Here is a 25,179-nt window from a genome sequence, read left to right as displayed (position 1 = left end):
AAGAAAACTAAAGGTGATTCGAACTCTCCTGAAGGTTTGAATAATTATCTGTAATTCTACATCTGCTTTGAATAATCTTGTGGGAGACGATTCATCTTAATCTGATGGTACATGGCAAATTGATTTAGTGTCTTTCCACCAAAACATCTTTAAATTACATTCATAGTCACAGACAATGGTGACAGTTGCTATGCACAGAGCTCCATCCATCCACTGGGGGTGATTCGGGGTTCCGCTTAAGGACACATACAGTACATATGATCAGGGTGAGACGTGGAATTAAACCTGCAACCTTGTGAGTGAAAGACAAGATGAACCACAGGGAGATGATTTTGAATAAAGACTTCTTTTAAAGCTCATACACCTCACTCTGCACTCATAGTCATAGTATCTTGTTTTACATTACAGTCTGTTTCACATTACCTGGAACCCCAGGAGCTCCTGGAGGGCCCGGTAAACCCGACAAACAAGAGTTGTCAGGACTTTTTCCTGCACGCCCTAGAGACGGTTTATCACTGCTGTTAGCCAGGTCAGGGACCTACAAAGGGACAGAGGGACAGATACGATGAAAGGTGTGTTGTACACATGTTCAAATTTCAAGTTGTCTCTGCGGTGTCTTTGTAAGATTACAGCTTGTTTCAGTAGTTTTATTTGCCTCGGTTAGATCCTTTCAGTTAGATCCTTTCAGCTAGATCCTTTCAGTTAGATCCTTTCAGCTAGATCCTTTCAGCTAGATCCTTTCAGTTAGATCCTTTCAGCTAGATCGTTTCAGCTAGATCCTTTTGGTGTCATTCTCCTGATGTGTGTATGTGTCAACGCGCCATCTGAAATACATGTGGCTCCGAGAGTTAAAATGTAGGTTTTAATTTCGCTTCCAAATGAATTTGGCTTTGTGCTTTGGCTTTTTTTTAACGCAAACAAACAAACAACAATGTTAGGTCCTGCTCTCCTTATTGCGTGCAATGGAGAGAGAGTTTTTTTTTTTATAACTCTTAAATTTCTCAAAGCAATTGAATGGGGTCACGTGAACCTTCAGACAAGTCGGCAGGAACAGCGTAAACAACCGAACCCACTTTATTAGATACAAAATGTCTTCCACACAAGTCTCACAAAGACAAGCTCATCTGATTCAATTTATTTGAGTTATTTCCTTCCTGGACCAATGAGCACAGAGCCAGTACGATGGAAAACGTATTTCTAAAAAAAAAAAAAAAAAAAATACAACTCTCTATTTGGTAATTGTAAATTCCTCTCTTGATCTATGCCAAACAGATTGTCAACAAAACATTACTTATTGGTGTATTTGACCAATAACTTAATAACTTCCCTTCACTTCTCTTCCTGTTGAAAGTTAGAAAACTCATCCTGCTCTTCAGATCATTTTCTGCTCCTGCAGCCAATAGAAATGTGAAGCGTTGCGCTGCAGTGTCTCGAATAAATCAAGGACATGCCTCCTTGACTGAGAAACATTAGACCCATATATACAGTAATCAAATATAACTTATATATATATGTGTGTGTGTGTGTGTGTGTGTGTGTGTGTGTGTGTGTGTGTGTGTGTGTGTGACACGCACACGCGCACACGCGCACTCGCACACAAACATACACATACACACACACACACACACACACACACACACACACACACACACACACACACACACACACACACACACACACACACACTCTTTTTCGTATTCAGTTGAGAATACATTATTTTACTTCAAGATATGAAAGTTTTGTAATATAACATAACAAATTCAGGCTGTAAGCAAACTGAAAAAGACTATAAATTCTATTCTCATCAAATCAAATGTAGCTGGAAAACATTTAAAAGTGCAGTCCAGTGGAATTTTAAAAGACGTATTGGTCTGAACTGGTCTTCTACAAGCCCATTTTGACAGTAGCTGCCGTCAATTTTTATTAAGTCCACTCAGCTTCATTGTCAATTCATCAATTCATGTGCAGTAAATACGAAGAACTGAAATCACATGTACTCTAAATGAACAAGAAAGTAAAAAGATCAAATGAATAAAGTTTATTGGCTGCTGCACTGGCTTGAGAAAACTGCCTGTAAGTAAAGACGTTACCTGGTTGGATGACTGAGTGTTTCCCAGCCGCAGTTTTAGCTGGAGAAGACTGTTTTTCATGTTTGTAAAGTCCTGGCAGGTGAAAGAGCAGGTGCCGGCACTCATCAGGGTGTCCGACTTCCCCGAGGAACTCACTGCAACATGAAACATGTCATGGAAGATACACTTCATGAAACATCCTGGGAACCCAAACACTGAACACTTTCATTCACCGGTTTATTTTTCACCTTTAGAGATGCCCTACTACTGATCGCTCGTTAGAAGAAGATATGAAACCACGTTTTGCCCACTTTGCAGTCTCCTATCCGAACGTATGTGATGGACTATTTATTTGCTGAGGTAAGAGTCTGATGATTTGGTTAAGCCTGTTGCTCCACTAACCTCAACAGGGACTCTGATAACATCACATGTGAAGGATTGTGCTTGTCCACTGTATTGTCTGTCCGATTGATCCCACAGAGATATTAATGATTGGATGCAGCCTTATTTACAAACTAATCAAGGTATCTTTTGGATCTCACTGTTTTCTCAAGAGCTGATTTGTTTTTGAGTAAATAAAACTCAAAGCACTGAGAAACAAGGGAGCTGAGACAATAGGAGGGCTAACCCAAAAGGACAACAAATAAGGAAGTAAAAGAAAATGGGCAGAATAATAAATATGCTCCAAAAAAATCCAGTACTCTATATCTCACACTGCATAGTTTTACATACCCTAACCCTATGTGATGCAAAAACGTGCCATTTATACAGTCAATCTATTCATGACAGTTTGTGCTCTGACATAACTTTTGCAATAACAGAGACACTTTCTACTTTAAAGCTCAACAGACTTTGATGAGCTGAATGCAGAAACTCACGGTTGTGTACTGGGATGCAGGAGTGTTGGTCCTCTGCCAGGATGTAACCGCTGTGGCAGCGACACGTGAAGCTGCCCACCGTGTTCACACACTCGTGATCGCAAAGGCTGCTGCCCGGCACCTCGCACTCATCAATGTCTGCAGAGAGAGAGAGAGAGAGAGAGAGAGAGAGAGAGAGCGAGCGAGAGAGAGAGAGAGAGAGAGAATGTTGGTGCTGAGAGATTTGACCTGAACATGAGGGGAGGGGATGAGAGGGCACTGACCCAGGCAGTAGGGAGATTTGTGGTTGCGGTGTCTGTCTCTGTCGAAGCGATATCCGGGGTAACACGTGCAGACGACTCGTCCAAAGTTATCGGTGCACTGCTGCTCGCAGGGCGACGCCGCACAGACGTCAACACCTGCAGAACGACGGGGAGCAGACGGTGCGTGGACTGAGCATAAAAAACTGTTTTACTACAACCATAAGATGTCAAAAACAAATGGCCCCCAATATCTTTCAGTCTGTCATGGCATCAATAAAAAGAAGCCTTTGTAAATCAAGGACACTTGTTTACAGTGATCAAGTAGTTATATTTCCTATAATTACATCTGTAAAATACAACATACTGCATTGTTGGACTGTCATCAACAAGAAAATGTGCATTAAATATGGTGAAATATGGCCACAATATCCACTTTCAAACAGACTGACGTGTCTTCTATTGTACAACAATAAAACAGTTATGAGCCGACCAGAAGTCTTAAATGATCACAATATCTGATGCTGGTGTGGCCGCACATTAAATAAAGCTGTGGGAGGAACACGACATTTTCTTAAAGCCCTAAAAAAATGGTTTATTGCTTATCATAATAAGGATTTGGTTGAATGTTTTAGTTTGGTTTATTTTCTATTAAAACATATTTGTGCACCAAAATGTTTTTGTTTTCCAAATAAATACATATTTATTTTAGCATGCTAGTTGACTTTAAAATGAACATATTATTGTATTTCTAATTTGTGACAAGAAACAATTCTGGCTCAACAAACTACAATCTGCTTTAATTTAACTCAGTATTATAAAACTGAATAAACTGTAAAAAGGAAGAGGAATTACCACTTCATATCTATTACAGCCTGCAGGAAGCTGGATCAGCCCATATGAGGTTAGTTATTAATCATGAATCAAATGAGACCTTTGTTTTCCAGAGTACGTAGTTAGCTTATTGTGTATTTTTTGACAATCTTCCCTTTGATGAAAATCACAGTTTTAACCAGCATTACTGGACAAATCCTGCAAAGAATTACAAAATCCTGACTAATCTAGAAGAGGAAGTGAAGCTTATCAAAACCATGTATGAATCCGATTTTTATTAGAATATTCATATGAAGCAGATGTGAGATCACTTCATGACTTGGCCTTCGAATGTAGTTTTTCATGTGGGTTTCTTTGGAAAAATAGCAATCCAGTGCTGATATAAAACCATATTTATTACGCATACCAGACCGTAACACTGTTAAAAAAAAAAAAGAAGAAATATTTGAAACAAAGACAACACCTGAAGGCAATGACCACATATACTCTTGATTTTTACTGTTTTCTGGCTCAAGAGTTTTCATTATGTATCTTGTTGTGGAGACGTGTGTGAGCCTCAGGGTCGATGTTCTCACAACTACCAACAGGAGTCAATGTTGCTACGAACAAATGTTCAGCAGAAAAACCCGCCTTCAGTGGACTTCATTTCAAAATCACATACATTCATACTCTTCTGCAGAAAAGACGTGTTTTAAGGACCAGACACACGTCATTGTCAGCATGGAGGAGCTACGCCCTCTATTGGTCGATGCAGATCACTACAGAGGCAGTCTGGACTGCAGACTCCAGTACAAGTTGTGTGGTCAAGCTAAAGATACTAAACGTGTTTGTCAGTGCAGTCCACCAGAATTTCTGCTTGTGATTACAAAAGCTGAAATATTTACAATTTCTCGATTTGGCGTCTGCCTTTTCCAAAACTGTGGGGAGTTTCTCTTTTGGCTCGTTTGTTCCACTGCAGTCTGCAAGTTTAATGCAAAGACTCCAGACTGACCACAAGAACAACAATATCAGCGGAGGTCCACGAAGGCAAACGTGCTCTCCAGGGTTGTTTGATTATGTGCAGCTTGTTTTAATTTATCAGGTCCTGTATGGAGGAGAGCGTGGCAGAATAGCTTCCGTGAATAAGATGAGAAGTGTGTGTGTGTGTGTGTGTGTGGACGGCAGAGTGTGAGGTTTACCTACTTTCAGGTATGCACTGGCCCATCACAAACCTGAATCCTTCACAGCATTTCCTCCTGGTAAACGAGAGAGAGTGGTCAGATGAGGGAGCAACACATCAAGAACAAGTTGTCCAAATTGATTGCTTTGACATTTTGACCTCTCTGAGCTATATCCTGTCTTTAGTGTCCATAGCCTATTGTCACAACCCAACTTGGTGAAAAAGTGACTATGAAAGATGCGTCAGTGGGTGGAATTTCTATTATTTTGGGTAATTAAATGAGAAGATCAATGAGAAGATCAGATAATTTCTCAACCATACATTCTCATGAGAAAGTCTAGAAACTGGGAAAATGTTCCGTCTCAAAGGTTAAAAATATGACAATATACTAAATTATATATATATTGACTAAATAAGATAGAAGCCTCTTATCGTGATTTCCTGTACTTTGTGTGACATATTTAACTCATCATTTAAGTGGCTACAGTGTCAAATAGTAGAATTAACTAAGCGATTCCTTTAAGGAGAAAACTCAGTTTGAACGTGATACTGTCAGCTTGCTACACATTTCCTTTTCTCGTCATTTTCTCCAGGTCAAACATATTCTACTCTGAGAGATATTGAGGCTGATGTCAAATGACAAGAATCTGGTGGCATGTTTCAGAAAGATCAGCATTAAGATAAGTGGAAGAAAGTCGGTTTGGAGGGGGAAATTGGGCCTAAATGAGCTACAGTGACTAAACAGCCTCTCTATTGATGTTTTTGTTTGAAACTGTATCTCAAGCAGATCCTTTCCACTAGATGCATGCCCTCCAAATCTATCCACCACAGTCCTGCATGTTTTAGTGTGTCACTCACTGCTTCAACACACATGCTTGTAATAAGTGAACCCATATCGGGCTTGCTGCAGAGCTTCATAATGACACAATAATTAATTTCATTACACGCAGGACCAGGAGTGCCTACCTGTGGTCTCCAACATATAAAAACCCTTCAAAACGAGCATAATTGGTCCCCATTTAAATTATTACATGAGTGCGGTTCCATAATTATAGGGTGGAAATGAAGTTGGTGAGAGAACAGCTGAAAGCAGGGAAACGAGATGTCAAATCTTCACAGATAACAACAGTGTGGGCCTCATGCTCACTGAGCCGTCACACAGCCACGCAGGTGCCGTACAGCAGGAAGCACACCGCATTAATCTGAACGTCACACTGAAGGCAAATTCAACAGGGTCTGTTCGGCCCAGACGGATGAAGAAGCCAGTGTAACTGTGGTGTGTTTATCATACTTACAAAAATATGGCAATAAATAGCATATATGGAAATGTTGATTCATAAAATGACATCATGTTGAAAAAGTTTCCCTCAACACTGCAGATTAAAGATCCATCGACAACTGACAATCGACAAAAATACCCACGTTAGTCCTTTAAAATAGAAATACAGGCGCTTAGAAAATGTCCCAATTCATCCATCCATTTTCTATACCGCTTAATCCAAGCCCATGATGAGGGCGGCTGCCGCAGTTGCTTCTGTAACACTGGCTAATAAGGACAGCTCCTCCTCCTCCTCCTCTTCCTCCTCCTCCTCCTCCACCAGTACTACAAAATCCACTCCTGAAGGTCGACTTCCATTGTCCTTTACAGTGGATGAGGTCAGGGTGGAGCTCAGGAAACTTGGTGCAGGGAAGGCTGCAGGCCCAGATGGAGTGTGTCCAAGGCTACTGAAAGTCTGTGCAGCTCAACAGGCAGAGCCCCTCCAGTGGATCTTCAACAGGAGTCTTCTGACAGGCAAAGTACCAGAGCGGTGGAAGACATCCTGTCTGGTACCGGTGCCCAAGATGGGGGCGCCCTGCAGAGTTAAGTGACTACAGAGCCGTGGCACTAACATCTCATATAATGAAGACATTGGAACACTTGGTCCTTCGTTTCCTGAGGTCAGAAGTCACAGAGGCAATGGACTTACTCCAGTTTGCTCATCAGGAGCATCTGAGAGTTGAGGATGCGCTCCTGTACCTGCTGCATCGGGGCTACGCCTACCTGGAGGAGCTGGGATGTTGTGTGAGAATCCTCTTCTTTGACTTCTCTAGTACATCTAATACCATCTGGCCGCTCATACTAAAAAACAAGTTGGAGGAGATGGGAGTAGATCACCTCCTGACCTCCTGGATAACTGACTACCTAACAGAGCGACCTCAGTATGTCAGGCTGGGGAGCTGTGTCTCCGAGATGGTCAGGAGCAACACTGGTCCTCCACAGGGGACTGTTCTTACACCTTTCCTGTTCTACACAGCAGACGTTCAAAACAACACAGAGTCCTGCCACATGCAAAAATACTCAGATGACACAGCTATTGTGGCTTGTATCAGGAGCGGTCAACTAAGGAGATGGTGGTGGACTTCAGGAAGAAGAGCGCTCCCCCTCTGCCAGTCTCCATACAGGGAGGGGACATTGCCGTCTAGAGGACAGGGCAGAGCCGTTTGTTCTTCCTGAGGACTCTGAGGTCTTTTGACGTATGTGTGGAGATGATGGCCATGTTCTACTACACTGTGGTGGCCAGTGCGTTCTTATTTGCTGCGGTGTGCTGGGAGGGCAGTGTCACAAATAAAAACAACAAGAGACTGGACAAGCTGATCAAACGAGCGGGCTCAGTGCTTGGCAGGGAACTGGACCCAGTTAGAACTTTGGTGGAGAGGAACACTTTGAACAAACTCAAAGCTCCAATGGACAATAGCAGACACCCCCTCCACAGACTCCGAGAGCGACAGAGAAGAGGTCGGCTCCTGTCACTGCAGAACTGAGAGGTTCAGGAGATACAGTATTTTGTCCCGCTACAATACGACTTTTTAATGCCTCCTGAACTCACATACACACACAACAATCACAATAATCTTTTTTCCCAAAAAATTTCTGTCTGTGCGTCTGTCCGTCCGTCTATCTATCTATCAATCTATAATTCCTGTTTACTATGGGTGAGAGCAGGATCTACCCTGGACAGGTCGCCAGTCCATCACTGTGCAAACACATTCACATTCTCACATCGAGGCAATTTAGGGTCGCCAATTAACCTTGTATGCATGTTTTTGGACTGGCAGAGGAAACCCACACACACAAGGAGAACATGAAATGTCAGTATTTAAATACATTACATGTTTTTTGGGATTGCGTTCTTGTCTCAACATCACATTAACCAGTTGCACTTGACACAAACAACTACACCGCTTTCATTTGACTGCTGTTTAATTTATTTCATGACTAGTTTTTTTTCATAGTAAGAGAATAAATACCAAATTATTAATGTACGTCAGTGAATTTTAGGGGCTCTGTAATGCTGTTTTTTTTCTGAGGACTTTTTACTTTTATTCCTACTGAAGTAAAGAAAGTAAGCACTTTTGCCAACTCTGACTATTAACTGCCACGTGATTATAGAAGGTTCTGGCTTTTAGATGTAAGTGTATCCTGTGTGTTTCCATGTGTTTTTATTGCTTCAGGGAGGAGTGTGAAGTACAGCCAAAGAACATCACAAGTTAAAAGGTGTGAAAAGTATACACCCAGTTTAGAGGTGCACAGACAAACATACACGTGATTAAAGCGTCAATTATTATGGCAGCCCATGTCTGGCAGTCGGACCATTCACACAGTCAGTTATTCAAACACTAAACACACGATTATTTGCCAAAAAAATTATAATAGGCTTGTAACCAGAATAACAACCTATGACTGTAAACAGAAGAGGAGACAGCTGATAAAACTGGGACACTTGTGACTCTTGCACAAGAGTTTGAGTTCATTCACATCAGTTCCTGTGGCCATTTCTTTATCAAAGCCTGAACATTAATTAAAAAATTTTTTTTACATCGTATTAGAAAAAGCTGTATTCTGATTTGACCTATTCCTCCTTCCTCCTTCCCTCCACCGCCTCTCCAGGAAGTCAACCATGCTCACTAAAAGTATCATGAAGTCGTTGGCGCTGTAACAGCTATGCTTTATTTTTCCATGTCTGCTGCTCACGGCTTGTTGGATTCTGTTTTTCAAACATGGTATTGTGAAATAATGGTTTGGTAATCGCTTCTCGCAAATAACCGCCTTACGGTGTTTGGAAATGATGCCCCACAACAAATCCACCACATGTGCTGACATAACTTTAAAAAAAAAAGAGAGAGAGGGAACTGCTTGGAAGCCGAGGCTGAAACAAGTATTGCACATGCTCAGAGATAAAACCGGGGTGGGGGGCTGGGGGGCTGGGGGGGTGGGGGGGTGGGACGCTGATGAGGCCCCCCCCAAGACAACAAGTTGCTTTTATTCTCCTCCAGCCTCCATGCAGTGTAACTCTAAATCACTCGGAGATCTCCCCCACCACCACCCTTTTCTCTTGAATGAAAAATAACCCATAAAGCAGCGAGGCCGGCCTAAACTGATGAGATCCAGATGAGAGCAGCTTTAATCTGCAGCCTGGAGCTGGGAGTGTTGAGAGGGATGGATCAGGCCGCGCATGGAGCAGAGGTGGAGAAAGGAGAGTGACTGCAGAGATTAGGATTGTCGCTCCTTCAGTCACTCAGCCAATCCATCAATCAGTCAGCCCATCAGTGCCGTGAAATGGTTAATGTGTTGCAGATGCAAGTCCAGCCAGGAGAGTTGGTGCTTTAGTGTGAAACCTGCTGAAACGTTTATTTTCCCTAAAGATCAAAGTTTGGTTGTGATTGTTCTTTTCGAACACAACCCCTCTGCACACTGGTCACAATACACTTGTGCATGTATTTATTTATTTGTATTTCAGTCATGGAATTCGTCCCTGAAGGTGAAAAAGAAAAGAAAGAAGGGCTGTGTGCACGCGTAGTTAAAGTGCAGGAAATAACAAAAGTAGAAATCCATTCCATGTTTTTGAAATGTTGCAGGTAGGTTGAGTCATTTCCACTTTTCATGTTGCTGGTTGTTTTCAGGTTCTTTCACAAAAAATGATCTGAAGTTCCTGTTTCAGGGTCAAAACCTGCTGAGCTCAACGATTTCCATCCTGATAAAACTGCACAGACACAAGGCAGAAATCTGACATTTTGGTGAAATCGCTGCATGTCCAGTCATTTGTTTACTGTGTCCCTTTAAATATTCACACTTTGCAAGTCCAACATCATGAATATGTTTATGATACTGTGTTTAGCTTCCTCAGTGGAAGGTATAAGCAAAATTTCAAGATCAGAATCAGAGTCAGAGAGAATCTTATTGCCAGATTCATTCAGCGTAAAAAGAATTTGTTTTGTGTTTTTTCGGTAGAATGAATTAAAACAACAATAGATAAGGGCACTTCCACTCACATTTGGTCAAATAACATTTACATTTGCACATATTTACAGTATGGAAAATATGTAATTTCACTAATACTTCAGTATGATAAACAGCATGTATACTGTCTGACTACGCCCACAATTTGAATAAATGTACAACTCTATTCAATGAGCTATTTTATTATTTAAACAGTGATTTCCTGTTTTACACCAGCATTATTTTCAAAATGTTCATGTCCTTTATTGTTTGAGAAATGTGCTTTGAATCAAACTAATTGTTTATACAAGTAAATCAGATACAGTATTTATGATTGCGTTTGATAATCAAGAAGCGTAACAGTATTTGGCCCTGAGTACAATATATGAGTATACTCTTTCCAAACTCCTATGAATCCATGATGATCTGTGATGACCACCAATGGTTTGGAAAATGCAAAGAATGTGTTTATTAACTAGTATTTTATTTCATTGTTCTCCTCAAGGTACCAAAAGGAATCCCTGCGTTTGCCGATTCTTTTAATTGCATTAGATGCAGATGAAAACAATCCTTTGCCATAGTAGAAGCAGACTCACTCTTTTTACACCGTCGCAATATTTTCACTCTCAGTCTTTCAGAAATTAGTGAAATCTGAACATCTAAAGGGCTGCCCTCCCTGTGGCGCTCTTATTACACCCAATCACGTTGCCAAACGCCAACTAACCGAATTATCCTCAAGATCAGATGCCTTTCATCAGCAAGTCTTTGTTTCTGCTGCCCTCAAACTTTTTTCCTAGAATGTTTCATGGGCATCAAATTCAAATTGAGTTCAGATTTTTTTAAACAGTAATTGTTCTCAACTCGGCATTTGATTCAATATTATTGTGTAAATGTCAATGAAATTCCAATCTAATATGACTTATAGTTGATTCAATGTCCTAACTTTTCTGGGAGCTGAATCTCAAAGTGTAATTAGCACGCCTGTCTTTTTCAATACAATCCTGAAACAACCAGTTTAGCAGCAACATGTGGACCCAGCAGAACAGCAGAGAAATAAGTTAAACTGGCTGCATGCGAGAGTGCAGCAGGTCCATGTCAGCAGCGACTCTCCCTCCGGGGAGGTTCCAGTGGATGGACAGGCCTCGGAGTGGCGAGGAGGTCTGGAGGAGAAGCCCAGGGTGCAGGACGATTGACCCGTGCATTTTTGTTTTGGCATGTGAGCGTATGTTGGCCCGAAAGACAACGGTCACCATGACACGACTGCTAAAACTCACTGGAATCCAACATCCGACTGCACATGGATATAATGGTCCGTGGGAATCCGAGAGTGTTTCTTTTATCAATAAATGTAATAGTTTTAGAAGTTATCGTGGTTTTATGTTGGCCTGAAAACATAAAACCACAAATATTGGCTATTAGCGTATTTTACTTTAACTCTGTGTGTGTGTGTGTGTGTGTGTGTGTGTGTGTGTGTGTGTGTGTGTGTGTGTGTGTGTGTGTGTGTCTGTGTGTGTGCGCGTGTGTGTGCGTGCGTGTGTGTGGGCTGGGACATCATGCAGTAATTGGGCACAGCCTTTTAATGTCAGTCAGGGTGCATTAGGAGAATGATCCGTGATGTTAACAAGCTCCCTCTTCTTTGTCCCTCGTTCCCGTCCTTCCCGTGCACTTTCCTCCACTTTCCCAGCGCGCGGCTTACGATTTGAAGCGTGTCAATTTATATTCAACTTTACACTCCATAACTTCACCCGTTTACTCGGTCTCATGCCTCTCTTCCCTTCAAACAGGCACGCTGTCGGCCTCCGTCCATGAAACCTGATCAAGCGTCTACCTTTACTACCTTTATTTCAGTCAGACAAATATTATTCTGTCCTCTCAAAAGTAACCAGATTTGTTCAAAGCTTTTAGCCACTTTGTTGATGGAGAACTTGAAGTCTTTTTTTGTTTTTTTTGTGGGAGAAATTTTTTATTTCCACAAATGAGGTTTGTAATTGCTGTGGCTATAGCCATTTTTTGTCGCCTGGTTTCATGGTACCTGTTTCATTTTTCGGTATCACTTCCCTTGAGCTTACAGGCTTGCAGAAAAAAAGGTCACGTGAAACACTGCCGATCTCTGATTGGTGAGGGAAAGGTGTAGCTAGTATCTCTGTAATTTCAAAACCACCACCGTTTAATTTAAGCAATTAACATATTGACCCATGAAAGGGCCTGAAAGTTAAATTAACAGAAAGGAATTAGTTATTACTTCCATATATTCTTTTGTCACAAGAACCAAGCCAAAGAGCAGCCATGTGACAATGTTAACTTGCTTTATATTGTTAAATTACATCAGTGTTGAACCAGGTATTGCATTCAGACTCCAAATGGGAATACTTTTTTAACAAAAATTTGCCTTCGGGTTTGTTTGATGACTTCAAAGTGTGAAAGATGTGACTGCCAAGATGGAAAAAATAAATAAAACCTTCAAACTGTAATCTCCCTTTTGATGAAGTAGCAAGTCTTACAGCTCTGAGAATCAACTTTGTCAGATTCTAACTTGACACAACAGCATTTGGTGTTTTCAGATCTCATAAGGATGTACTCGAAACCTATAAAAATGGCCACACAGCGTTACTGGGCAGTCGTGGCCTGGGGGCTAGAAAAATGGACTTGGGGTTAGAAGGTTGCAGGTTCAACTCTCACAATGGACAGATCACTGTGGCTCCCTGAGAAAGACTCTTGACCCCCCATCAGCTCCCTGGAGCGCTGTAATGTGGCTGCATCACCGCATCCTAAAAATAGGATGGGTAAATGGATGAAAAGAAATTTCTCCACAGGGATTCATAAAGTAGGATGAATTTAGTTTGTGGTTTCCCCCCAAACAGCCACATTTACTGAGGACATTTTTGAATGATGATGTTAGGGTTAGGGTTAGGGTATCATTCCTCTTGGACGTTGTTTTAGTTTGGTAATGAAAACAGTATGTGTTGTTTATCTGCAGATTTAGTCAGAAAGCATTTGCTTCTAATTCAAAATAAAGGTTCCTCCAACTGGTTGATCATCGTGGGGTCTTTTCGTCCAACTCTTAAACCAAGGGAAAGCTTCCACGTCTCTCTCACATAGAAGCTTTTATGACCCTCACAGGACACCTGCTTTAACAACCAAACATGTGCCATTCCCATCATCTGTTTAACAAATGTTAACATGAATCAAAAAAAAAAAATCAAAAAAAGATTCATGCAAAATGTGGGATTTTTTTTTTACTGAAAGCTGACTTCTGAAGTAATGATTTACAAGAATTAAACCTAAAGTTTAGTTTAGGGAGGAGGGCGTTTTTAAAGGTTGAAACACAAACATATGAAGCTTTGCCAGTTAATTAAAGCTGCACAATCAAACATCATTTATTTAAACAAACGTTTCACACACCCAGAGTTGGAAACAGCTGCTCTAAGATACAAAATAGAGACTTCAGGGAGACTGGAATCATCTGAACCAGACGGCCTTTATATTTCATGAGCTGAATAAATAAATTCACTTTGTTTTTTCGATGTATTTCTTTAACAATGTATTTGATTCGATTCCTGAACACATTTAAAAAGTTCTCTGGGTTCCTCCCACTGTCCAAAAGCTTGCATTCGAGGCTGATTGGTAACTTTAAATTCATGTATTGGTTTGGCACCATGTCCAAGGGGTATCCTGATTTCATCTGCAGTCAGTTGAGATCAGTTCTGGGACCTTACAGCCTTAAGCTGTATTGAATATAGACAAAGACATCAGCTTCATTATCTTCAGAGGACTCATTATTTAAGGTAGATGCAACACTGCAGGTTATTAAAAATGTTTTTAAATAAATGAATAAACACAGATTCAGCAGAATAAAAATCACAGCTGACTCAAACTATGACTTCATATCCAATAACTAATCATTATTCCAGAGAACATAAAGTCTTTTTTGGAAATTAGGCACAGTGTGTTTCTGAAGGCTCTCACAGGGATTTAGATGCAGTTTCACAACTCTTCACAAACATCAACTATGTCGACATTTTTCAAATGCTTTCGTAACGCGGTACATTCCGAAATAAAATGGAAACATTCACAATTAATCAGCTGAATTAAAACACCAGGCAAACACAGCAGGGGACAATACATTTTTTTGACCAGTGGTAGAAATGAATTGCAGCGTTCTCCAGTTCCTTTATCCTTCGTGCAGACTGGATTTCTAAAATGGCTTTTGCAGCTTTGTGAGTCAAAATTGAAATGTATAGTCAATGTTGTAATAAGCAGTACTTTGCATATGTATCACAGATGATTAGCTGCGCAGTAGGAAAGCACATGGACGATGCAGAGGTCTGGACAGGATCTGGGCATCCGCCCTGATACGCTGTCGGCGCAGATATCAGTAACTGTGGCAGCTGGCTGCTGTTTTTGACAGCTCATGTATACAGAACATAACGGCTTACAATTAACAATAAACTGGAAATGTGTTGGACATGGCTCATCTTGTACTGATTAATTAACAATGCCTGGGAGAGGCCTTGACTGGCTTTAAAAGTCTGACGGACTTTTAAAGAGAAAATGTTGAATTGGGTAAAAAAAAGGGAGAAAAACAGACAATCTGGAAGTGAGCCAGTCGCAATAATTTACCTTTTTTTTTTCCTCAACATGGAACCCTCAAGTGTTTTATACTTAGGAGCCACACTGCCTCTTCAAATGATCTTCAGTCATGCAGAGTTACATGTCATTTCTTTTGGGTACCAACCCTCCAGCCACACTCTTCTGTAGATGGTTGACCCTGCAGCCACCTGCACAGTGAGGGGTGCAGGCAGCCCCACATCCGACCTCAGTCTCCAGCAGCAGCTGCTGCCAAAATCAGCATGGCGGCGCTGGAAGAAATGAGAAGACGGGGTCCAGAGGCAGGCGTGAGGCTGGATCACTTTACACTGGAGATTATGTACTTTAGTAAAGGGTCTCCTCGCAGGGGGGAGAGGGGGATGCTCTCTGTTATGGTTTCTGATCCCGAATTACCATGATTTATTTGTGCATTCACAGGCAGGAATGCGTTACACAAAGGATAATGCTCATAGCACACAGGAAAACCTTTTTACCTTTGCAATTCCCAACCCAGAACATGCAGCCGGCCTGATCGGAGACTACATGTTGGATATGCTTTCCATGCAAATTCAATTCGCTCCCCAAGTAGAATCCATCCACTTTCACAAGTGTAGGTCTTCCAACAAAAGACAGACCTCATATGGCGTTCACGAATTTGGAAATGGAAAATGATGACATCCAGGTTGTGTTAAAGATAAAAAAGTTGTTATGTTTAGGACTTTTTAAATATTTGAATAACACAACTACATTTTATTTGCGTGTAATGAAAACCTGTTGGAAAGTGTCAAACTGACCAAAATGAGGCAAAATGTGTTTTTATCAGAAACGCGTTCTGTAGTTGTTCTAAACTTTTTAAAGAAAGAACAAAAAGCTTGTATTGACACTTGTCGCATACAGGTTTAAATACTGCAACATCTTTTATCTGATATTATTCCCACAATGAGGCTTAGAGGAAACTTTTCCTGTGATGCAATTCACTGGAGCTACAAGCAATATACATGTTCTCCCTGGGAATGCGATGGTTTGGCTTTTTCTGCACAATACAAAGAGTTGAGTTATCGAATCATTTAAAATCACCCATGGATATGAATTAGCCTCCCTCTGTGTTGGTCCTGGTTTGAACTGGTGCTTTTCCCAATTCCAGCTGGTATTGGGTCCAGTTCCTCTAAGTTAAGTGGGGCAGATGAACGGATTCCAAATAAACATCCTATAAAATGCGACCAATGTGTAATTTGATACAATCCTACAACACCATGATCTTGTATGTTTAAATTGCAGAAACAAAAACTTTCTGGGACATTTATTTTTTTCTTGCGTCTCGCCTCATCAAACTGCAAAGACGTGGGATGATCTGCAGAGGACGTAAACATGATGAGGGGAGGAAATGCCACGGGTAAGAAATGAGGGAGGAGGAGGAGGATGGTTTGGAGGCAGAGATGAAGGTTGGTGTCCATATGGAGGGGTTCCCTCTCGGGAGTTTTGTCGGGGTGCGGGAAGTAGAACTCAGTGGAGGTCAATGGCCTCTTGACACACCAGGACAAGAGTCTGTCCAAGTGTGTATTCGTGTGTGTGTGTGTGTGTGTACATCTTGTCAAGTGGATGGATGGTTCTCACTGATGTGGCCTGTACGTGTTACAGTTACAGCATGTTGTATTCATCAACTGTGCTGCAATCCATTTATTTGTTCAGCAACCTTCACAGTTTCTAAACTTGGCCGGTTGTGTTGTGTGTGACGGCGCGATGATGGATCATACTGACACACATTTGTATGATGAAATCAAACAATAAAACATAACTCTGGAGGGGGGGCCACTCCCATCTTCTTTTTATTCATATACATTTGCTTTTAAGCGCTAAAGTTGTTGCTGTTTATATTTATATTTTTCTCTGTTGAATGTGCTGCTGCTAATTTTCTGCCTCTGTAACTGGATGAAGTTTTAAGCGATTTTTATTAGATGTTCTTTCCACAAGCCCTTTGTGGTTTTCATTAAATCCCCAGTGGAAACCACATGTACAGAACTATAACTCATCTCTTTGTTTGATTGTCTCACAATGCGCCAAATTAAAAGAAAAACTGAGGGGCGAAAATGTGCTTGTAGTTTTTGTTTCTGCACAATGAAACCAAACAGTTTCAAGTTGGCTTACCCTGATGGTGTGAAGGTGTTGCTATACGTCTTTTCACTGTTGTAATTGTGGGTGTGTGTGTGTGTGTGTGTGTGTGTGTGTGTGTGTGTGTGTGTGTGTGTGTGTGTGTGTGTGTGTGTGTGTGTGTGTTTTCTTTTTAGCTGTTGTGAGTATACATATGTGAAGGTGTTGGAGTGGTGAGCGTGAGCACCTCCTCTCTGTTTATTTGCTCTGCCAGCCTACTTCCAGGACCCTGGCCTCAGGGGAACCATCAGCTCTCCGGCCTAACAGAGGAAGCTTTGACTGGGAGCACAGGAGGTCTGAAGCACTTCCACCATAATACAGCCTGACCTGCTACTTCTCTTCCTCCTCCTCCGTGTTATGCCTCACCTCTCCCCGGTCGCCTCATCCTCCCATCATTTCTCATCCGGGACCATTTGCAAAAACCACATTTTGACCGTCTGTCCATCGCTTGTATTCCTTTGATGCAGCTTGCTTGCTGAATGTTCCTGGCCTGGGCCGCAGTGGGGGTTTGGACCAGGAGCCCTTTAGCTCCCACAGCTATGAGGTGTTGTGAAGCAGTCATTAATGGGATCTTTGTGCCGTCAACTCAAGTTTTCACGTTTATTTTTTTTTAATCACATGACCTTCACCTGCCTCACAGAACTTGTTAAGAGTTTGAAACAAAAACTAACAAACCATACCCCATAAATGACCAGCGTTGTAGTTGTAATAGCACAATTATTAAACAGATAAAACACAAAGCCAGTTCTATCCCGGCCACTCCAGACATCACCTGTTGTCCCTGCTGTCTGCTTTAAAACATCTACAAATAGACTAAATCCAATACACTAATGTGATGTTCACTAAATTTTCTTGTTTTATTTCAGATTCTGCACTGCCAGCTCGATCCACTAAACCCTGTCTCGCCATTCTCACCATTTCTGAAACAATAATTAGAAATCCTATCGTATACTATCCTAAAACCAAACATTTCTATTATTGAATATTTTATTTGTACATTCAGCTTCCCCTGAAAGACAGAAATAGTCAGCGTACTGGAGGTACTGGAATCCTAGGATACTGTGCTGTTAATGATTTTGCAGAATTCCAAGCCCGTTCTGTCAACCCATTATGGATGATGACAAGTTCCTCTTTATTATAATGTTTTAAGCTCTGAACCAACTGCATGACAATTAGAAAACATCCAACTGATCTTGCTTTTGTCTGTATTCATATTGTGTGCAATTAGTGCTTGATATATTCTTCTAAATCTATTCATTCATTGTGTTCAAACCAACATCTCCTAGCAGTGTTTTTTCTTCTTCTTTGGTGTATGGTTATCAACTCACCATATCAAGACTGCATGTTTCTGACATTCAATAACTGGAAATCACGTTTTGCTCCAAGATGGGAAGTTCACCATGTTGAACAACAGTCACAGAAACCAGTTGAGTTGCAGGGAGAGAGAAAAATGGTGAGTTTGTACAGGATGTGAAAGCTTGGTAATATTAGACTGAAGTGGTTGTTTTCACATGATATGTGCATGTTCCTTCTGTGGTGAAAAGGTGGAGAGGCAAAAAAAAAAGAAAAATCTTGTGTCACGGCCAGTAATGGGTTATTAGGTTATACTGTAGTTTTGGAGCAGTACCTGCAGTGATACCAAATGTTCATCTGTCTCGGGGCGGAGGGACTCTCCCTGTGGGCCGTGGCCTCTGTACCCTGTCCGGTCTCAGTGTCCCCGTAGGAATCTGGCATCTCTGACCCTGCAAGCAGCTTTTTGGTGATAGAAATGATCTGCTCTGCCCAAGTCTATAGGGATCTGGAGGTTTGGTGCGAGGCAGCAGAGAGCACTTGTATAGGGAACATGTGTGGAAGAAGATGAATGGACAGCCAGGCTGTGTTTACTGCTACGTAACTATAGAAGCATTAAAGAGTAAATGCTTCCAATGCGGCCAAATATATACTGTAAATCAGAGCAGTTGTTCAGTTGAAATGAAATGCACCAGAAAGAACACCTGCATCCCAATACGAGTGCAGTGATTTTACATGTCTGCTCGGCATGTCTCTCGGTCAGATGGACAGATATTTTACAGATGGCATTTTAATGGTTGAAGCAAATCAAAGACTGTGGTTTACTCATTGGCCCACTTGTACCAGATGTTAGTGCTCTATGCCCGCATTGTAAAAGTATCTGGGACAACATAAAAAACATTTCAAAATTGCTTTTACCAGCCCAATGTGTTCCCATTGTTACTCCCTGCATCATTTTTTTGGCAGAAGATTGCCATAAAGAATGAAAGCTGCGGCCTGGCAGAGGGTATCACCTCGGCGCAGGGAAGGCAGCTGTCAAAAGTAACACTTAGTCTTTACTTGGACCGACTGAGCTACGCAAACTGTCTGGGAGAGTGACAGAAACTCAGCCGGGGAAAGAGGTAAAAGTGAGTGAGGTCATGCTAATGACGGATCCCTTCAAATGACGTGTCTGCTTGAGTTTTTAATGCCAGACGGAGAGGCTGTTTTTCTAAAGAAGGTCTAGAAATGTCCCAAGAGACTGTGAGGCTCACAGTAATGTTCTGCTAAGACCAAGATGCTCTTCCAAGTCTTTTAAATGTCCTTGATGTTGTAAAAATGTGCAGGTACTGCAGGATTTATTGCTGTTCACAGTTGTGATGCTCTCAATTTTCAATTCTGTTCGATGTGACAGTGACTCGTGCGCAGCCTTCACGTGCACCCCGCTGGGCCGGGCGACTTCAAACAATACTGCAACAACAATGTCGTTCCAGTCTGTTATCAATTGGCTGGTGATTTGTTTTGTTGAGGTATTGACAGTGACAGCGAAACCATAAAAACAACTGAAAAGAGCTAATCGGGAGCAGATTGTTATGTAAAAACAAAAGAAAAGAAAAAAAAACGTCCGTTGTGCTTGTCCAGAGGGCCGTTCAGGTGTGCACTAATCAGAAAAAGATGGAAAAGGATGACTGGAGTTTTTTGGGAGGTCCGACTCTGGTTTTGCAGCTTCTACGGAGACAATTATACCACCATTAAACACAGGAAGCGTAACTCAAAGGCCTTGTTAAAAGTGTTTGCTCTGTGAAAATGAGGGCGGAGGACAGCGTTAAGTGCAGAAGTCAAAGAGCTATGTCGCGCCGCAGAAAGACTCTTGTGTCAACTCCAAGTGTGGGAAAAATGAACAGATTAGCATTAACTTAACTTTGGGGTTATTGACCACCATCCAATGAACACAGAGAGGAAACACAGAGGGGAGAACAGAGAGCGATAGTTTGATTCAGATGCCCCTTTGGACATTTGTTTGTAAAGCAAACAACCTGTAAGTAGATCACGTAGTAAAGCGACATATAGAGCTCAGAATCTGAGGAGCGAAAGCAAAACAAAAATAAAACATCATCCACTGTTTTCAGGCACCCACTACTCTGGAGTCAGCACCGCCTTCATTAACAGCCCCTTAACAGTAGGCCGCTGGCTGATATCGATGCGTGCGTTGCATATTTGCACACATGTTTACAGTTTATCAAATTTTGTCCCACCCAGTTCAAACTGAGAAAGCATTGGCAGCACTTTCCCGTGTGCGCCCACATTTACGAGCAGAAAGGATGATCTCATTTCTGTGCACCTGTGCACACAACAGACACACACGAAAGTATCAAATGCAGTGATATTTCATCCACACATCTATACATGCGCAACGTCACACGCACACACGCACACACGCACACACACACACACTGCTCATAAACATGGGCTCATGTAGACGGATGCATCTGGTCCTTGTTACCTGTTTCAGAGCAAAACTCAATCACTTCCCTCCATTCTTCATCCAGAGGTTTCCTGCTGTTTGACATGGCTGATTTCACTGCCTAATTGAGTTGTTTGTTTGTCCATTTGTCTGCTAATCCTATCACAAAAAAAAGAAGATGACTGCGCGTGCGATTGAAACAGAGGGAATGATGCTAGAAAATCTTTTTTTAAATGAAATCAATTACCATTTTTCCCTGCCGACAGGACCTACATGCAAACTTCTCATGACTGTGACTGCTGGACCGTAAATAATATCTGGACGTTTGAAAAAGTACCAGGCAGCAGAGAAATAGAGCTATCCACCCATTTTCTAGAAATTACAGAGGCCCCAAAACTTCCCGAATACAAACACACAGCAAGACTGAAGAACTGCCAGATAATGAAAAATCTTGGAAAAAGTTGCAGAAGTGTTCATTTGCTGCACATTTCTGATAATCCTACATCTACAAAATCAACATAAATCCAATGGGCCAGAATATATAGCCCAAAGTGGTTTTAAAGGATGAATGTAAGGTTCTATACAATCTCTTATTGGAAATTTCACAAGCCAATATATCAAATAATGTTGATTTGAAACCATCCCGTTTCAACATTCATTCCCAAAACACATTTCACAAACATTAGGACATGTTCACCACTGTGTTGCATCAGGCTTTAACAATTGTCTGCGTGTGTTTCAGGATCAATTCATCATCTGCTGAGTCCAATATTTTCAATGTTTGAGAAGCACTCAACATACTTCGGCTCCCATGGTCTTTTCTACAATGTCACATTGTTCTTACACATGGACATTGTGGTTTGGCTGTCGCTCATGAAAAAACACATCTGGATGGTCGTACTTGTTGCTCTAAGAAAATCAAATATCATTCAGCTCCGACAGTTTTCATAGTTGAACTAATGACTAATGATGAGGGGATGATTCCCCTCATCATTAGTCTGTAAGACAAAGCATCCATATATCCAACCATCTATCTTACAGCCACTTCATCGAAGTGAGTCCTTCAAAGACAAAGACATTCACAGAGGGCTGAGATGGTACGTACTCTTGCCTCATAGCAAGAAGCCCATGATTTGAATCGGCTCCTGAGCCTTTTGAGCCTGAAGTGGATGAAGCGATATAGAAGATCGATGGTTTACACTGACCAACTAACCGCACTTAATGCTTCCAAGTTTTTGTCTTCCTCAGATTGTCCTCAGGACAACAAAATGACTCGCACGTCACTGACCAAGTCACCCACTGGGAAAACGAGTAAACTCCATCAAAAAAGGATCAGAGCCGAGAACATAAACACAGAATACCATGAGTGATTCTGAAAAATAATTTCTAGTGTTTGTCCATTTGAACTCAGTCCCTCTTTGGACTAATTTCTGCTGCGTACACACAAAAATGAGCAGGTGTGTTTGAAATGACACCCCTATCTGTCTTTATGTCTTTTACTTTGGCATGGCATGTTTTATAAATTACATTCATGAGTACTTCAATAAATTATTAACAGATAATAGTTTTCAGAAGATCGCATGAAGCATTGCAAAAGTGTATCGGTTGTTAATTCACTGTCAGAAGGGCAATGAATTGCCTCGATTCGTAAAATGCTTTACTGTTGTGTTACTTATGGCTTTAGTATATGGTGAAATCCCCTTTAAGTAATTTTCTTAAGAGGTTGTCCTTCATCCCATCACATCCTGATATTATTGATAATTGATGTAATTGATAAATGTGAGGTTGACAACGATGCAATCAGTTTTGTTGTGGTTTCTGACCAAAAGTTTATGGAAATGGGATTGTTCACACGTGAAATAAATAAATTGACTTGTATCATGAGAGATAGGTGAAGAAATCCATACAAAACCGCAACACCCGGTTTGCTGAAAGACGTCTTTCTTCATAGCAGTGGCGTTATTGTGAAGAATTGTGTTCTGGTTTGACCTTCGACTGCACATCCGTGCAGGCCCTGCAGCGTACAAACCACACACGCCAACAGGTAGTGCATGGAGCACATACAACATGTGGAGAAGCAAGGCCCGCACGCCTGCTTCTCATCGCCTGGCTTTACAACAAGACACAGATGAGTAACACGTCAGTGACCCATCCTGTCTACATGCTGCATCCGTTTAACACACACTGCCAGTGTGCCGTCGTCTGAGCTGCAATAAATTATACTGACTGTCATGTAAAAGCCGTTAAGTATGGCTGGGTGAAAAAAAGAGCGAGTGCCCAGGTTTCTTGGATTTGACCATTGATGAAGTCGTTCTGTTGAGGAAAATGTGCAGCATTCGCTACCTGTCTGAGGTTGCTGGATTTGATGCTTTTTTAATCCAATCAACAGGTCGTGAACTACTTTAACGAACAGAAATATTAAGTCGGTGATGTGTCTTCATCTTGTTGGGCAAAATATCGGGTGCAGATCTATTTTTTATTTTTTTGCTGTCCAACATAGGAATTTTATTGAAATTTGCATAAACAAATATATTGCATTGAAAATCAAAAGCTCTTTTATTCACTTGAAAAACAAAAGTGTAAATACGGTCAGTGATGGTTAAATTGTATTAAACTTAAGGGCACACTTGTAAAGATCGGACTGATGTTAAATGCAGAAATGATCAGAAAATGATGTCCATCATGTTTCCATTCTGTACTTTTATATGGTGAATGGTAATTCAAGCAACAAGCAAAACATATGGCTCTACTCATTCTGTGGTTAGTGGTATTTTAGAGGAGAGTGGACCATCCAACCAGCATCTCCGTTGACTTCACTCAGACAAGGGTCACTGGACGTGGAGCCAATCCTTGTGTCCTCAGTTCATCACAGAAAGACACACACTTATCCAAACACACACTCACACCTGAGGGTGGAGATAACAGAAGCTCCGACAGCCAGTTTAAAGTCACCAGTCAACATGAACAAGTATGTTTTGAAGATGAGGAAGGAAGCCAAAGTGCCTGAAGACAAATAAAAGAAACAGCAGTTTGAGAAGTTAGAAAACACTTTTAATAACCATCTCTGATGCTAATAATTAATGTGTAGATCAATCCAACTACACTACCTTTAGAGAATGTTTTAAGGAAACCTCTGGTGGTTACATGGGAAGCATGATTCTTACAGTGGGTAGATACTCCTTGAAAGAAAAATTAGATTTTTTTTTTCTTTCAAAGTGGCAAAAAGTAAAAAAGTAAAAACAAACAAAAAAATCAAATCCTGAGAAGCCCTCATACGATAATCCCAGATTTAACCTGCAGCTCTGGGAGAGAGAACTCTTTAATTCTTGCATAGAAACCTTCTTTCTGGCACCCATTGTATTACTGAATTCAGCAAAACAAAAACCTATATTTTCATTTTAATGTGGAATAAGTGATGATATCAAACTGTGTTCTTTTACATGCAGCAAAGACAAGCAGTAGGAGTTGAAGAATATTTTTTTCTATATTTGTACACAGTTTAAACCTTTTTTTAAATATAGCATTTAATATGTTTAAGAAAAATGTATAAAAGAAATTGAAAGTCATGGTGTCATGGTCAGAAATGTTGTCGGAGGGTTGAACGCTCTTCTGTAGAGGGTTAACAATTCATGATGGTCTGGTGTTCTGTGTGAAAATGAAGCAAACTTCTGTGTGGTAGTAACTATGCGAATATAAAATTGATGTAGTTTCAAAGCATAAAACAGCAACGGTGTCCCTGGCGTTCATATGCTCTCCATCAATATCGTTTAAACAAACAAGTTAAGTATATTTTTCCAAGTTTTTTGTTTTTTTTATGAATGTAACTAAAGCCTGACCAAATCATAATATTTCAGTGTATAACTGTCAACTCCAGAGGGAGGAGATGGCGTTTAAATTTGCCATAAAATAGCTTTGAAAAAGTAATAATGCTCAGTTTTAGCAGGGGATCCTGTGGGCCATTTTACAAAAGATTTATGTACATGCTTGATGGTGCATGAGGTATTGAGCATGACATTATTAGGTGTTTGTAATATTTTGGCTATACCAATGACATCCAGAAGAGAGGCGGAATATCCATCTTCTATACAGTTTTATCGAACTCACGGTCGTGGGGGGGCTGGAGTCTATCCCATGACAATGTGACACACTCTATTGCACACTCACATTCAAGCCTATGGGCAAATTTAAATTCACCAATAAATTAATTAAGCTCCCTGCGAGGAACAAGTGGTAAACAAGGTCTTAACTCATATCGAGAGGCAGAATATGTGAGAG

The 25,179-nt window shown here is 41.1% G+C and overlaps 1 protein-coding gene across 1 annotated transcript in view; it reads right to left on the bottom strand.

The window, feature by feature from the left end:
* Positions 1-25,179, bottom strand: part of LOC308106804 (collagen and calcium-binding EGF domain-containing protein 1-like) — a 45,530-nt gene that overhangs the window by 4,391 nt on the left and 15,960 nt on the right. Inside the window, exons 3-7 of the mRNA XM_080458764.1 lie at positions 5,203-5,255; positions 3,211-3,345; positions 2,948-3,085; positions 2,091-2,224; positions 424-538 (exon numbers count right to left, since the gene is read on the bottom strand). Coding sequence (XP_080314890.1) covers positions 424-538; positions 2,091-2,224; positions 2,948-3,085; positions 3,211-3,345; positions 5,203-5,255 — 575 coding nt within the window. The remainder of the gene's footprint in view (positions 1-423; positions 539-2,090; positions 2,225-2,947; positions 3,086-3,210; positions 3,346-5,202; positions 5,256-25,179) is intronic.

This window comes from Lipophrys pholis, assembly GCF_963383615.2.
Source record: "Lipophrys pholis genome assembly, chromosome: 2".
In the NCBI taxonomy this organism is placed as follows: Eukaryota; Metazoa; Chordata; class Actinopteri; order Blenniiformes; family Blenniidae; genus Lipophrys; species Lipophrys pholis.
Note: the sequence above shows the minus strand (reverse complement) of the source record. Positions and strands in the feature narration are given on the sequence as shown.